This window comes from Nycticebus coucang, chromosome 2 (assembly GCF_027406575.1).
Source record: "Nycticebus coucang isolate mNycCou1 chromosome 2, mNycCou1.pri, whole genome shotgun sequence".
In the NCBI taxonomy this organism is placed as follows: domain Eukaryota; kingdom Metazoa; phylum Chordata; class Mammalia; order Primates; family Lorisidae; genus Nycticebus; species Nycticebus coucang.
In genome coordinates this window covers 40,990,362-41,005,760 of record NC_069781.1, presented here as the reverse complement: position 1 = coordinate 41,005,760, position 15,399 = coordinate 40,990,362, and the positions used below count along the sequence as shown (strand labels likewise).

General features: G+C 49.4%; 1 protein-coding gene across 2 annotated transcripts in view; it reads right to left on the bottom strand.

Annotated features, from left to right (window-relative positions):
* SHB (SH2 domain containing adaptor protein B) overlaps positions 1–15,399 on the bottom strand; it is a 139,608-nt gene that overhangs the window by 38,981 nt on the left and 85,228 nt on the right. For both annotated transcript variants that reach the window (XM_053568369.1, XM_053568359.1), the window contains exon 3: positions 14,703–14,918. In XM_053568369.1, the coding sequence (XP_053424344.1) occupies positions 14,703–14,918 (216 nt within the window). The remainder of the gene's footprint in view (positions 1–14,702; positions 14,919–15,399) is intronic.

The window sequence follows — 15,399 nt, the reverse complement described above, 5'->3', positions numbered from 1 at the left end:
ACATTCCTTTTGGAAAGATGTTTGGAGAACACTTAGAGATCTAAAAATAGATCTGCCATTCAATCCTGTAATTCCTCTGCTGGACATATACCCAGAAGACCAAAAATCACATCATAACAAAGATATTTGTACCAGAATGTTTATTGCAGCCCTATTCATAATTGCTAAGTCATGAAAAAGCCCAAGTGCCCATCAATCCACGAGTGGATTAATAAATTGTGGTATATGTACACCATGGAATATTATGCAGCCTTAAAGAAAGATGGAGACTTTACCTCTTTCATGTTTACATGGATGGAGCTGGAACATATTCTTCTTAGTAAAGCATCTCAAGAATGGAAGAAAAAGTATCCAATGTGCTCAGCCCTACTATGAAACTAATTTATGGCTTTCACATGAAAGCTATAACCCAGTTATAACCTAAGAATATGGGGAAGGGAGAGAGGGAGGACAGGGGAAGGGGGAGGATGGGCAGAGGGAGGGTGATTGGTGGGATCACACCTAGGGTGCATTTTACAAGGGTACATGTGAAACTTACTAAATGTGGAATGTAAATGTCTCAACATAATAACTAAGAAAATGCCAGGAAGGCTGTGTTAACCAGTGTGATGAAAATATGTCAAATGGTCTATAAAACCAGTGTATGGTGCCCCATGATTGCATTAATGTACACAGCTATGATTTAATAATAAAAATAAAATAAAATAAAATCCCGTAACAGACCTCTTGCCACAGAAGGTGAGCAGAGAAGCATGGATCACTGTCAGGCAGTGGCCCACATCTATAGCCCCAGTTACTCAGGCGGCTGGGGTGGGAGGATTGCTTGACACCAGGAGTTTGAGGCTGTAGTGAGCTACAAGAACGATCATACCTGCCTGTGACTAGCCATAGCATTCTAGCCTGGGCAACAGAGAGATCCCTACTCTAAAAAAAAAGAGGGGCATAGACCACAGAACACGGACTGAGGAAGAAACCCAAGCTTTTCAACACAACTTAGAAGGCTCTTCCAGAAATGGCTGCCTGTCCAATCTCAGTTCTCACCAACCTCTTCCCCTGCCTGATTCTAACTCTCTAGGGTTACACTTCTAGAAAGCCTCCCAAGACTCACCTTGATCCTAGCCCATGGTTCCCCCCTCACCAGCTTGTTTTTTTGTCTCTCTTGGGAGCCCCCAGAGGGCAGGGGCTGTACAGTAAGTGCCCTGCCCCCATGCCTAGCATAATACCTTCAACATAACTGGGGCTCAGTGAGGGATTAAATGAAGAAATTTAATGAGCTGCTGTTTTGCTTTACTGGGGAAAATATCAGTTTTCATACCAGATAAATTGGATAAAACCTAATAACGTCCTAGTCAACACTGTAATTCCCCAATGAATTAATTTATATGTTCACTGGCAGGCTTAATAATATAGCCACATATTTTAGAAAGAACAGGTGGTGATGAATGACAGATTTAATTAGGCAAATCATTTCACCTAAAATACAAATACATGAACTTTAAGTGTGGTGCTGCGGCAGCAAAAGAAAAAATTTTAAGAACAAAGGCTCCAAACATGACTACTTTCATTCCTTCTGACTTTAAGTTTCCTTTAATCTACAATTTAACATGGCAATTTTTTTAATTTAGTGATTTTTCTATAAAAGATAAAGACGATTCTTCCAAAGACTATCTGCATTTAGAGAAAAAAAAAAAATGCTACCCCTATGAGTCATTAGAATGACAGAACCTAATTAATTCTACCTATAGGCAATTAAAAATGGAAGTCAGAACCCCGCTGGAGAGAAGTGAGACTGAACTGGGTGGGATGAGGTCCGGGGAGCCCTTCTGACTGGTTCTGATGATGGTTCCAGAGCCCTGGTGGTGTTGGGAGAGGTGGCCTGTTAAGGGCTCAGCCAGCAGCCACCTTTTGGCTCATCCCAAATATCTCCCCCCAAAGATCTGGTCCAGTAATAGGACTCATCCTTTAAGACCCAGTTCAAGTGCCCCTGTCTTCAGGGAGGTTGCCCTGCCTGGTTCTCCCATCTGGATTGGCCTCTGCAGCTGGTGATCCCTTCTGCTTTGTTACAGATTTCATACCAAGCAGTCCTGAGGTGTGGTCACTATCAACAATAGACAAGGGTACCTATGTTAGCTCTAATCACCCAAATAACTCTGCCATGTGAGTAATGGGTGAGGAATGGAGGTCCAGAGGGAGGGTCAAGAAAAACACCAGGGTCTCAAAGCTAAATAGCAGGTCTGTTGACCCACATATCTTCCTTTCCTATCAGAACAGCCTCCAGCTGGGCTGGCAAGAGCCGGGTCTCATTCCTACCCCCCCCCCCCACTTTCCATGTCTGGGGCTGGAATTACTGCTCTTCGGCTTCCATCTGAATGCTGGCTGCCCCTCCACAAAGCTTCCCCTGATCCCACCTGCAGAGAACTAACTTCTCCTTCTTGGTGGCTCACAACCCTCAGGATTTCTTTTTCTTTGTCTTCTCCAGTCTTGTCTGCCCCTAAACTCACTGCAAAACCTTGCATAGAGAAGGTACTTAGAAAATGTTTGTTTAGGTCAAATAAATGTGTTCCTTCAGGGTCCATTTCCTTCCTGTCCACTGTTCAGAGAGCAACCTCCTTTTAAAGCAGTTCTTCTGGGCTTGCAAACCCTCACTGGCTCCCCAGTACCCCAGGACAAAAGGCAAACTCATTCTGCAGTTTTTTTTTTGGCTGGGGTCGAGTTTGAACCCACCACCTCTAGTATATGGGTCCGGCGCCCTACGGCAAACTCATTCTGATACTCAAGGTCTTCAGTGGCTCCAAAGCAACCTTTCAGACATACCTTCCTCTATAAAACCCCCTGGGTTCCATGTTCACCCTTCGGTTCTAGTCACGAAGAATGTGCAGTCCCCAAATCCATCATCTGCCTTTACCATGGCCATGTCTACCCTCTAGAAATGCTTTCTTCACTATCTCTGTCTGCAAAGATCTCAGCTATTCTCCAAAGCTCAGCAATAAAACTACCTCCTGGGGGTAAGTTTTGCCTTAGATTCCCCCTCCTCTGTGGAATCCCTTTCTCCCCCTCTAAGCTCCAAAGTACCTTGTTTCTACATCACTGTCCTCTGTGACACTGGCCTCGATAACAGTGAGGTAATGCAGGCATCTTCTCAGAACTGATGGACACTCTGCAGAGATGGGAACCATGTGCCTCAGTCTCCAGAGACTTTCCACATCATGTGGTGGCTCCGGTAAGCGAATGGTCCATGGGCCAAAACACAGCTAGGGAACAGAGGAACTGCAGTGGTGCTGCCTCATGGAAAGGGTGTGGGCTTGGGAGTCAGGAAGACCTGGGTTTGAATCCTGCCTCTGCTAATACTGAGTGTGTGACTTTGGGCATGTTTCTTAAGCTTCTGAATCTTAGCTGCCTCATTTGGCAAGAACTACAACTGAAGGATTGTAGAGGTGGAAAGTAACAAACCAAGGTCCAGGCAGGCCCCCAAAGTCAAATCCAGCTCAGAACACTCCATGCCCCCATTCCATATACTCAAAAGTATAAATGCCTGGGGTGGCGCCTGTGGCTCAGTGAGTAGGGCGCCGGTCCCATATGCCGGAGGTGGCGGGTTCAAACCCAGCCCCGGCCAAAAACCAAAAAAAAAAAAAAAAGTATAAATGCCTGGTATCAGAAACCACCCTTTTCCTCACCAACTCCTGCTGAGATTACTGTTGGAGGCTCCAGGAGGAAAGGACATTTCCTTCTATTTTGTTCAAGATTGACTCTCCAGGGCCTAGAACAGTGCCTGATGTATAGCGGACTCTCACTATCTTTTGGACAAATGAATCTCCACCTAGCTCGGCAGGACCACACAGTTTCTACTCAAACAATCAAGAAAGGAACTTAGGAGCTGAACTCCACCCTCAAATTATTTTAAAACAGTTGTGAAATTGCTAAATGTTTACATAGTGCTTCCTGTGCATAGGCAGGCATTGTGGAGGACGTGAGTTCCCATTCTTCTCTAGTCGTCAAAGCAAACCTATGAAGTCGGTGCTATACTGCCCATGGTTTTACAAAAGAGGGCTGATGTAGTCAGGTGAATTGCCCAAGCTAACAGCAGCAGGCTTCAAGGCAGGGGGTGGGCCCCAGCCCTAAGTCTTGAGCCCTCTCCCCTCCTGGGTGGCCTCGTCTCACTGGGGCTGCCCTGAGAGTGCCCTTCCCAAGGAAGGCACAGGGACAGAAGAGCCGGTGACAGTCTGTCAGACCTCCTCTTGTCCTCACCACTGACCAGAGTGAAGCCTTGGGCCCAGGCAAGACCAGCATGGTTCTCTAAATTCAGACTGGCTGCTTCTTTCTGGCCTGAAGTCTACAACCCTCCCAGTTCTCCATTCAGCAGAGGCAGTGGGGCTTAGAACGATTAAAACTAAGACCCTGTGCACAGACTGACTTGCAAGGAACTCTCAGCTGCCAGAGACTCGCAGTGGACGAGCCGGAAATGAACACGGGGTGTGTCTGTAAACCATACGGGGCTGACAGGACAGGCACAGAGACTGTTCCAGGCCTGGTGTTTGTTCACGGATGTCCTATTACTCTGAGAAAACAAGGGCATAAAGGCAGAGAAAAGGCACCTGAGGACTTTCTCGCAGTCTTTGGCGGGATTCCTGCACACTGCCAACCCCAGGCTGAGGGCATCTGTGGGGAAAGGTGGGTGAGGGGGGCGGATATAGGCCATAGAGGGGCTGCTGCTGGGCACAAGAGGGGGACTGTGCCTTGGTTTGGAAGCTAGGGGTGGACTGCATGAGCCTCCCTATGAAAATGCCATAAACTTTTACAGCAATGCACTAATACTTATAGATGACTGAACCGTTCCCATGACAACAGGCCTCTGCTGCTTCAGCTTTCTAAACAATGCACTACGTGATCCCAGCGGACTCTCACCAACACACAGAGAGACAAGCATTAGAATCCCCATTTTACAGATGGAGAAGGTGAGGTCCCTTGTTACCTCCAGTTCAAGAGCAGGCAGGCCTTGTGCACCCCTCTACCCCACCTGCCTGGTGAGTGTCAGCTCTCCTTCCAGGGAGGCTGAAAGACAACAGATGGCTCAGCAAATGTTTGGTTTGGGTTTCCGGGATTACCAACAAGAGGCCTCTATGTTCACCTCACAGACACATATGAGCCCCAGGGCACTGCACTGACACTCAGTGTGGGAGGTGCCTGAGAACAGAGGTCCCCATTGTGAGGGGCGGCGGCTAGCGGGAAGGCTGTGAGGTTCTAGGAATACTGTGTGTGCATGTTCAAGCCTGGGATAGATGGGGAAGGCAGGTCTGGCAGAAGTGGGCATGCCTCGATCCTCTGATTTGTGACTCCTCAGAGGCCACATGGCCACAATGACTGGGTGCAAAGACCCTCCCCTCCAAGGGCTGCTGCTTGGCTCCCGGACACTGAAGGAAAAGCCTGGTTAAAATGATGAAATAACCCAAACACAGAGGCCTCTACTAGCCACAGCAAGTCATCTTTACCTCATAACTCACTTTACAGATAAGAAATAGAGGTCTGGCAAAGGAACTGTCTTGCCCCAACTCTACAGCTTAGACTTGAAAGACTCGAATCTTAGAGACCCCCACCAAGTTCAGCATAAATCCCATCTACAGTGTGACGCATTCTCACAAACAGGAGCAGCAACAGTGACGCATCCACTGAGCACTCACTGTGCCCCCCATTCCTGGTGCGGAGTACCACTCCCACCTTGCAGATCATTCTGCAAACAAGTGGCAGCACAGGGCTTTAAATCCAGACTCCCTTGACCCCAGCACCCGAGTGAGTTCCTGAGTTCTGGGCCAGGGTCACCTGTCAGGCATACCTGGGACCTATACACATCGAATGCAGTGCGTCTGTTTAATGAACCAAAGGTATTAAACACTTTCACCTGCAGACATCCACAGAACTTATTTAGAATCCTAGAGCCTGGGAGAGTGACTTTTCCCCCATCTATAAACCTGAGGACTGGTATGGAGCAGGTTGGGCATTTGTGGAAATGAGTCTCCTTGTCCATGAGACCCCAAAGCCCCAGCCCAGCCGTATATGTTTCTGTTCATGCTCACTGCAGATGAAAGCGGGGAGGCGAGGAGACAGGAGGGGACAAGCTAGGTGCTGGCCACAAACATAGCTCCCATGGGGCTCCTGCCACACACTGGTCATCCCACCCCTAGGGTGGCATCTGGATTCAGCCAATCCTCAGACAGACAGGGATGCACGTCCTGCTTCTGACCTGGCAGTTCAGACCAGAGGTGGCAACCCCATCGCAGTCAACTGCTGCTCAGAAACGTCCTCAGAAACGCTCTCCCCCGCAGTCTCCTCTGCCTCGTGTGGAGAGGAGACAGGCAGGCAGCATAAAAGAATGATAAGAAAACAAACCATTCCCTTGCAAGCAGGCCACGTGATTATCTGTGTGTTCTAGTGCCTCTAACAGAATTCGGGGTTGGTTTTCCTGAGACCTGATTTCGTCAATAATTTAGCAAATATTTGAGCGCTTGTGATATGCCAGGCACAGATCTAGGTGGGGACCCAGGTGTGAATAAGATGGGCAGGCTCTCTGCCTTCATTGAAAATCTCCATCCACGTGAAGATCTCTGACTTGCCAAACAGAAGAGCAAAGATTTCTATCAAATCTTTTGGTTTTTTCCACATAGGAGACAAAAGCATCCCAAGGAAATGGTCTATCACTATAATTAGCAGATGAACCAAAGGTATTAAACACTGATTCTTTCTTCTTCTTTTTTTTAGGTTGCTAAACTAATTCATTCATATGTCAAATAGAAAAACCAACTGGAAAAACCTGTCCCTCAGTAACATATTAGCCAAAGGAGGCAAGGGATCCCAATTCTGTCATTGACCCCCTCCACCTTTCTGGGCAGGAAAGGAAGGAACTGGTCGTGTCAAAGAAGGCTGTTCACACGTGTTAAACATTAATTACAACTGTTACTCATTACATAGCAAAAAGCTCTGGGTACAAACATAATTGTTAATTTCCTCACAGGCCCAAGGCATTCTGGGAGGCTATGCAGGGGACAGGAAGCATCATGGGAGCCCGAGGACGCCAGTTGTGGGAGGTGGCATTCGGCTGGGTCTGACAGATGGTGGCCAGGTTTAAGATTCTCTGAGGAACCCTCTGCCAAGGCTGGGCCTGTTTATTGTAAGCACAGAGGATGAGTCACGGCTCAGTGGGAATACAAGTGTGGAATAATGTCAGTACACACAGTGGGGGCCTTACCAGCTTCAGAGCATCTGCATTTGAGGGGGACAGGGACAGGTTATGAGGGCAACATGGAGCAGGTGCAATTGCTTCTGCCTCAGCCAAAATCCAAGCCACTCTTACACCAGTACAAGGTGATGGGAACTGACCCTTTCTACAGTGCAGCAGTGGAAAGAGCTTTACAGTCAGACTGACCCAAGTTCACTGCTGTGTGACTGCATGAAAACTGCTCACCTTCTCTGAGCCTTGGAATTGTTATCTGTGTGATGACAACAAAGCAACTCCCAGCCTTGCAGGGTTTTCCAGGGTTAACTCATGCCAGGTTCCCAGTTACTGCTTAATAAATGTTAATTTCCTGTTCCCCCTTCCAGTAGTATTATTTAAAATTAGCCAATTGAGCTGGCTCAGACATGATTCATGACTGTTTAGGAAACAGACATACCTGGGACCTTTCCCTTTCTCTGTCCTTCAGCTTCACTCGATGAGTCTTTGAAGGTGTTAAAACTCAAGAAGGAGACTGGCTAAGGGGTGAACACCATACCAACAGCAATCCACAAGCTGACTGACAAGTGTGTGTCCAGCTGCTCCACAACAAACCAATGTACACCAGTATAGGGTGCAGGAGGAGCACAGAGAAAGGGCCCCGACCTGGGACGAGGGTAGGGAAGGAACTGGTCGTGTCAAAGAAGGCTTCCTGGAGGAGGTGCCATCCCCACTCAAGAGCTAATACACAGCACAATACTCAGTAAGGTCTAGAGGTTCTCAAAGTAGAATCCCCAGACCAGCAGCATCAGCACCACCTGGGACTTGTTAGAAATGCACATTTTCATGCCTCACACGGGACATCCCCAGCATCAGGCACTCTTGGGTGGGGCCCCCAATCTGTTTAATACTCCCTCCAGTTTGAGACTGCTCTAGGCACACCAACCAATCCATGCACTTGGCAGAACCAGAACAGGGAGGGGGCAAAGGAGAGAGAGGAAGTGGGGACCCACTCACAAATAGGGGACCCATGGCCCGGTCCTCAAGCAGGACTGAATAAAGAACGGAAAAACTGGGAGACTCATGGTTGGAGCTGCTGCAGGAATCAGGGTGTAGGATCTCCTACAGAAGTGTCGCTCCCTACACTACCCCTGCTTCTCACTGCCAGGCATACGTGGGAATAAGCTCTAAATGGGTCCTCTGGGGCCACTAAGTACCTTTTTATGCAGAACTGATTTTATATTAAATTTAATTTAATAAAGCAAGCCCTCCCTGAATACCAATAACGATTCTTATATGCATGACCCCTTAGGGCTTTATAATGTCTTTTTATCCAGATCTTTGGCTTTAATTAATGATCCAGCATGATTAAAAGTTGTGATAACCCAGTTTACAGATGGGTAAACTAAGGCTCAGGGGGACTGAACAGCCTGCCTGAGGTCCCGAAGCTGGCAAATGATGGCGTTGGTGTGTGAACTTGGGATTGTTTGCTGCCCCACCAGTCCTGTCATGCCAGACACTGTTCTGCACTTCCTAGGGCTGAGAAACCCACCAAAGAGCTAGTAGGGAAGACAGACAAGGACTCCAAATGACTATGCTGTGTACTGTCTGAGTCAGATGTCTGTCAGAAACGAAATGACTTTGTTTCATAAGAAAGTATTGAATGGCCAGACATGGTGGCTCACACCTATAATCCTAGCACTCTGGGAGGCTGGGGCAGGTGGATTGTTTGAGCATAGGAGTTCGAGACCAGCCTGAGCAAAAGTGAGACCCCCATCTCTACTAAAAATAGAAACACTGAGGCCAGAGGATTGCTTGAGCCTGGACGGTGCCGTGAACTATGACACCACAGCACTCTATCCAGGGTGACAGCTTGAGACTCTGTCTCAAAAATAAATAAATAAATAAATAAATAAATAAATACAGTATTGAAGGTGCCCTTCATATCCCTCTCCCCAGCTGTCTGGCTCCTCGAATAAGTGCTCTGATTACTGTCTTCTCAGCTACAATTGCAAAATATTAAAGACATAGCTATTAGCTCTATTCACTGGGTTAAAAGGAAACAATAATCTCTCCTCCACATATGGCCTCCCTGGTCCTGCCATGAGGTTCTCCAGTAGTATCTTTCACCTCTCTGGGTCCCAGTTTCTCTCCAGAAGGACAGAGGGAGTAGGAGTCAACGGCATGTAGCCCCCTCTTGTGTGAGTGGCAGCTGAGGATGACTGATCTGTGGGAAGGTGCCAGGCCCCTCATCTAGGATGAAGCTCCAGAGCCCGGTCTCCTGCAGAATTCTCGGTGGAACCAGTCCAGGTCGGAACCCATGAGCGAGTAATGTGAAGTACCAGTGGGAGATGAAGGGATGTGATGCTGCCCGTGGGTGTGCAGGGCGAGAGCTCCGCCTGTACTCATGCACATCTTGGCTATGGTTAAGAGGCCAGACACCTGGCTGGGGTAGGGTGTGGGCTCTGGAGTCAGACCCCACAGGTTTGCAGCCTGGCTCTGCTGCTGACCAGTTGCGGGCCACTGGCCCTTCTTCTCTTTGGATCTGTTTCCTTATCTGTGAAAGGAGGAAACTAGCCTCCCAGAGGGGGGTTGTGAGGAATTTAGGAGACGATGCCCTCTGAAAGTGCTCAGTAAGCGCAAGGACCCAGCATTTCCTGATACAGTACTCAGTAAACCTCATCCTCCACAGGGGGAACTGGTAGCCTCATTTCCCAGGTGAGGAAACTGAGGCTCACAGGACAAGTTCAATCCTTAGTCCTTAGACTGGCCCTTCAGGCACCAGTGTAAGGTGCCTGGCACCAAATCCGTGCCAGCACCACCAGGTCTGTTTCTATAGCTCCTCAGCCCTCCCTACATGGCCATTTTCTGTGCAGGCTCCACTTGTCCATCTCACTATCTGTGCCACAAAGCCCAGGAGCTAGTCAGATTTGCCACACCCACCTGCACCCTCCCCATCCCAAGAAGGTGTGACATCATCTAAGGCTCCTTGTCCCCTTTCCTACGCTGTGCAGGGAGTGCCACACAGGCCTTATCTGGGCCCGGAGCTCCACTTGGGGGTGTGTGGAGGGGACAAGATAGAAAAGCCATTTCTAGACCCACTGGCTTCAAAACTTGTTGCTATAAAGATCCCTGAGGGTGATTCAAAGTAGGCTGGAGGCAGTGTCCAGCTAGCTCAGGAAAGCAGGTGTCTCTTCCAGGTGAGAAGGGGCTGTCAGCTTGCTATGGCCACTCCCTGCAGCCAATGGTAACACCAGACTGTGCATCTGTCCTGGAGACTGGGGTCTGACCAGAGGGTGGGGTTTGGTTTCCTGGAGGGGGAGCAGGCCATGGATATTCAGGGCTTTGGGGGCAGCTTCTTCTGGCATTTCTCTCTCTCTCTCTCTTTTTTTTTTTTTTTTTGAGACAAAGTCTTACTTTGTCACCCTCGGTAGAGTGCGAAGACATCATAGCTCACAGCAACCTCAAACTCTTAGGCTCAAGCAATTCTCTTGCCTTAGTCTCGCAAGTAGCTGGGACTACAGGCACCCACCACAACACCTGGCTATTTTTAGAGACAGGGTCTTGCTCTTGCTCAGGCTGGTCTTGAACCTGTGAGCTCAGGCAATCTACCTGCCTCGGCCTCCCAGAGTGCTAGGATTACAGGCGTGAGCCACCCCTCCCCACCATCTTCTGGCATTTCTCACTACCAACCTCCCAAATCCAGAATTAAATGCTGCCTACAGAATTCTGAGAGAAAGGAAGACTTTCTCGTTCTCAAGAAGCTGGGGCCACCTCGCACCCTGAAATAGCTGTTTTCACAGCAACTGGGAAGTGATAATCAAGACTTCCTGAGGCTGCAGCCCCCAGCCTGACAAGAAGGGAAGGGACTGACTTCTGTAAATGCTGACAGAGACCAGGTGTGGTGGCTTATGCCTGTAATCCTAGCACTTTCAGAGGTTAAGGCAGGAGGAGCGCTTGAGCCAAGGAGTTTGAGGTTGCTGTGAGCCTGGCAGCACAGCACTCTAGCCTGGGCAACAGACTGTGATTCTGTCTCGAAATAAACAAACAAAACGAACATTGGCTGTTGCCAAAAAACACAACACAGGATAGCACTCTGCTTCATCCGTGGAGTAAGCTAACTCAGGGACTCCCTTTCCCATCTCTGACCAGCACGCTGGGGTTCTGAAGCATGGACGCAGCCCTGGAGCTGACCACAGATCCACAACCCAGGACATGTCCCCCGTCATCAGTCCTGCTTCACTGAAGCTTTTGCTTACAAACTGCTAGTGCTGGGAAGCTCATTATACACACTCAGGTCTAACTGAAGTTCTTGCCATGCTCCTGAGTCCTGCACCAGAGACTCCCTCTTGTCAAGCCCATCTGTGCTCATGGGAGGTCCTCCACTCTCCATACCCTTTAGGAATTTGAAAGCAGTGACCCAATCCCCAGCCCAGGTTGCCTAGGCAGGCTAAACCTGTGGAATCAGCACATACGAGAGGTGAAAGAAGAGGGTGGCGATATTGGCCAGCCAACTTCATCCCACACAGTCCTTCCCCAGCTGAGGATCCTACACCCCAGGCTCCCAGGACTCCCACACGGTGCTCCTGAAAACTGAGAAAAACCGCATGAGGCATTTCTAACAGGCATTGCGACAAGCATGGGGCCCAGCCACACACTGCCCTACTCCCTGGCCATAGTAGTGACTCGTAAAGCCTGAATGCATACCCTTGCACACTCACACACACAATACTGACTCCGGCAGAAAACCTCGCCTGCATTCCTGAGTAGCCACACTTCTAAGTTTACAAACGGGGCCGTAATGTTGCTTCAACAATCCCATCGATCTGCTTAGACTCGCCCTCAGTACTGAAAGGTGGCCCGTCTAATTCTCACTCCACTTCCATTGAGGGGTGGGAAATGGCAAGGGGGTTTCTCATCCACAGACATGGGGAGGGAAAGGCTGGTGCCACCGTACCCCTTCAGCCTGAGTGGGACAGCCTCCTCCTCTTCCTCCTATGACCCAGGAACCAGAACTGAGCCAAGAACTGCTTGGGAAAAGCATGATCCGCTCTGGAGCAGGACACACAGAGCTAAGTGACAGGATGAGACACACACGGACAAGGGTTCGCATCTGTCCTCTATCAAGAACCTAAGTCAGACTGATAATGACACCTGTGACAGCAACTCAGTGACATAAAACCAAAGCCAAAATGGACAGCTGTAGACCCAGAAACTTATTCTGAGATAGTTTTCTCTTGGACTTTAGGATTCTTTGTGAACAATTAAACTTACAGAAATTCTGAAACCACCTTTGGGCAGAAATGGGCAAGTTCTGGCCTGAGAGCCTCTGAAAAGATGATGTCCTGTAGGGTACATGCTTCTCATTTTAATAAATACACAAACCACCTGGGGATCTTGTTAAAACAGGTTCTGACTCCCTGGCTCTGGGATGGGACCTGTGACCCTGCATTTCTTTTTTTTTTTTTTTTGTAGAGACAGAGTCTCACTTTATGGCACCACCCGACCCTGCATTTCTAACCAGTTCCCAGGTGAAGCCATGGTGCTGGCCTAGGGACCACACTTTGATCAGCTAGATGCCAGCCTAGACTAGAGCACTGAAGGTAACAACAGCCCTGGAGTGACCTGCAGCTGTCCAAGAGAGGGCAAGACCCCACACCTGCCTGCAGTGCTGTTATGCCACAGGCCCTGGTGTCTGGGGAGGTTGCCCTGTGAGTCCCTCCAACCCTGTAATCAAGTTCGCAAAGAACAAGATCTTGGATGGCACTAGCTCCTCCCACACCAGGAGGAGCACAGCCCCTGATCAGAATGCCCAGGGGACAATTCTTGGATTTCCCTGGGTGAAGGGAGGGCGTAAAACACACAGGAGAGACCTGGGGTTACCATTCTTGTCTTCGGAGGCCTCCTGTGTATGGCCCTCACCACCAGGTGCCAGAGACACAGAGACACCTGACAGGGTGTCCTTGAGGAGCTCACAGGGGGAGGCTCATCCTCCACAGGGGGGACTGGTGCCCAGCTCACAGGTGGGCGGGGAAACCAGTGGCCTCAGTACTTCCAGAACTAACTGTGACATGACGAGAACATGAAATGTTCCACCAGTGACAGGAAACACAGCAGGCCCACAGAGGCAGCAAGGAAGTCTGTAGGGCATGTGACTCCTAGTGCCAAGGAGGACTTGTAGAGAAGGCAACTACTGAGCCGGCCTCGAGGGAGGCATAGGGCTCTTCCAGATAAGATAAGGCAGGGGAAGAGCATTTTGGGAAGAAAAATGGTTTTTTTCATAAAGCATGCTATACCCAAAGAATGTGAGCAGTGTGTGCTGCAACAGCTGGGATGGTAATTATTGAGGGGCCCAGGAAGGGAGCAGGGCAGAGGCCTCCCTGTTGGGGGCTAGAAAGGGAGTAAGGGTCTACTTGAGTATGAAGAAAGAAGAGAGTTAAGGCAAAGTGAATTTTAAGCAAATTAAACACTCTCCTCCCTTTATGTACTTTATTGTGGTAAGAATTAAATTAGTCACTCAGTCTCTCTCTTTTCACATGCCTCAACTCCTAGATGCATATAAATCTTTTGGCATCTGGCTTTTTACCTCTCAACATTAAGCAAAAGCATTTCCCTGGATTGTTATAAACTTTAAACATTACGTTTTAGTGGCTACACGAGATCCTACCGCATGGATACACAAAAATCCAGTTATCCGGCCCCTGTTGCTGGGCATTCAGGTGGCTGTCAGTTGTTCATGATTATAAACGATGCCTTTTCTGAATTTCTGATCATAGCTTTGGCACAGATTCTCAGGAGTGGGATTAGCATCAAAGAGTGTAGGCGCATGCTCATGACTTGTGACATGTGGCCAGACTGCCTCCCACAAGGGCCATGGGAGAGGAGTTTGGGTATAGTAGTGAATACTCAGATTCTAGAAAGAAACTCTAAGGGGAAGGGAGGAAGGGGGCACCTGAGTCACTCAAGAGCTCCTGGACGGGGTTGGGGGGAGTCCTGTGGGAAGGGCTGAGCAGTAAGGATGTGGTCCTTGCCTGTGCCCTGCAAGTGGCTCACACTAAAGTGGGACAGAGGACAGTACCCTGTAGCCATGTAGGTCTGGCTCAGCCCACAGGAACAGGTGGGACTGCCAGGTTCCATCAGGTCCCATCTGCAGAGCAGACTGGTTTTCTCTTATTCTCTAAGAAAGTTCCTTCTAAAACCTGAAATCTTGGCTTCAGTGAGCCGGACTATCATTAGCAGGACCAAGGCAGCCAGACAAAGAACACTTCTGGGCCAGCTCTGAAGACTAGGAAGATTGTAGTCCAGACGCCGGATTTCTCCTTGGCTTGGACTCCTTTCCCTCTGCGGTTCAAATCATCTTTGAGTGGTCCTGCTGTACTAGGAAAAAGGACGGCCCAAGCGGATCATGAAACAAAGCTGTGTAACTGGTGCTGAGCACAGGCTGGGACTGCTGGATGTACTCCCTTCATTCAAGGTGAGTGCAGGGCCATGGGCTCCTTACCTGCCAGGGCTGGGATGGTGACCCGGTTCCACTCCCACGGCTGGTCGTACTCATCAGCGGGCCTGTCATCGTCCTGGGGCAGCTTGCTCTCCCGCAGTCGGGGGCTGACGGCGTTCTCAGAGTCCGAGTCGACACTTTGGCCTTCAGGTTCGTAAGGGGTGTCGTATAACTGGATACCTTTATGCTGCGACCGGACACTTTCCTGCCTCTGAAATTCTGCAGGCACAAAGAGAGAGGAAGCAGAGATGTAAGGGGTGTACCACCTGTGCTTCCCCACTTGGATCCCCACCAGGGGACACCTCTGAACTCAGGCCTGCCAGCCTGAGCTGAGAGGTGAGAATGACATATGGATAGGACACTTTCTGTGCTCCACTGCCTGCCACCCCCTGAAGGCAGTGTCCCTGCTCCCACTGGGCAAGGCATTCTCCCACACACCACAGGCTTTTGGACCTAATCACAGTGCTAGAAGGTTCCCAACTTGGTCCACTTGTGGATCTGTCTCAAAGAGCAGAGCAGGGCCCAGGCATGAACACCATTTCCAAGTGTGTCCTGACACCTGCCTAGAAAAAAAAGAAGAGCTCTCACCTTCCACTTGATAGAAGAGTGGGAATCTCCCCCACTAGGGAAGTTCCCCATCTTCTCTGGGCTGTATAATGAGGAGATTGGGCCAAATGGTCCCCAAGTTCCTGCCCAGCTC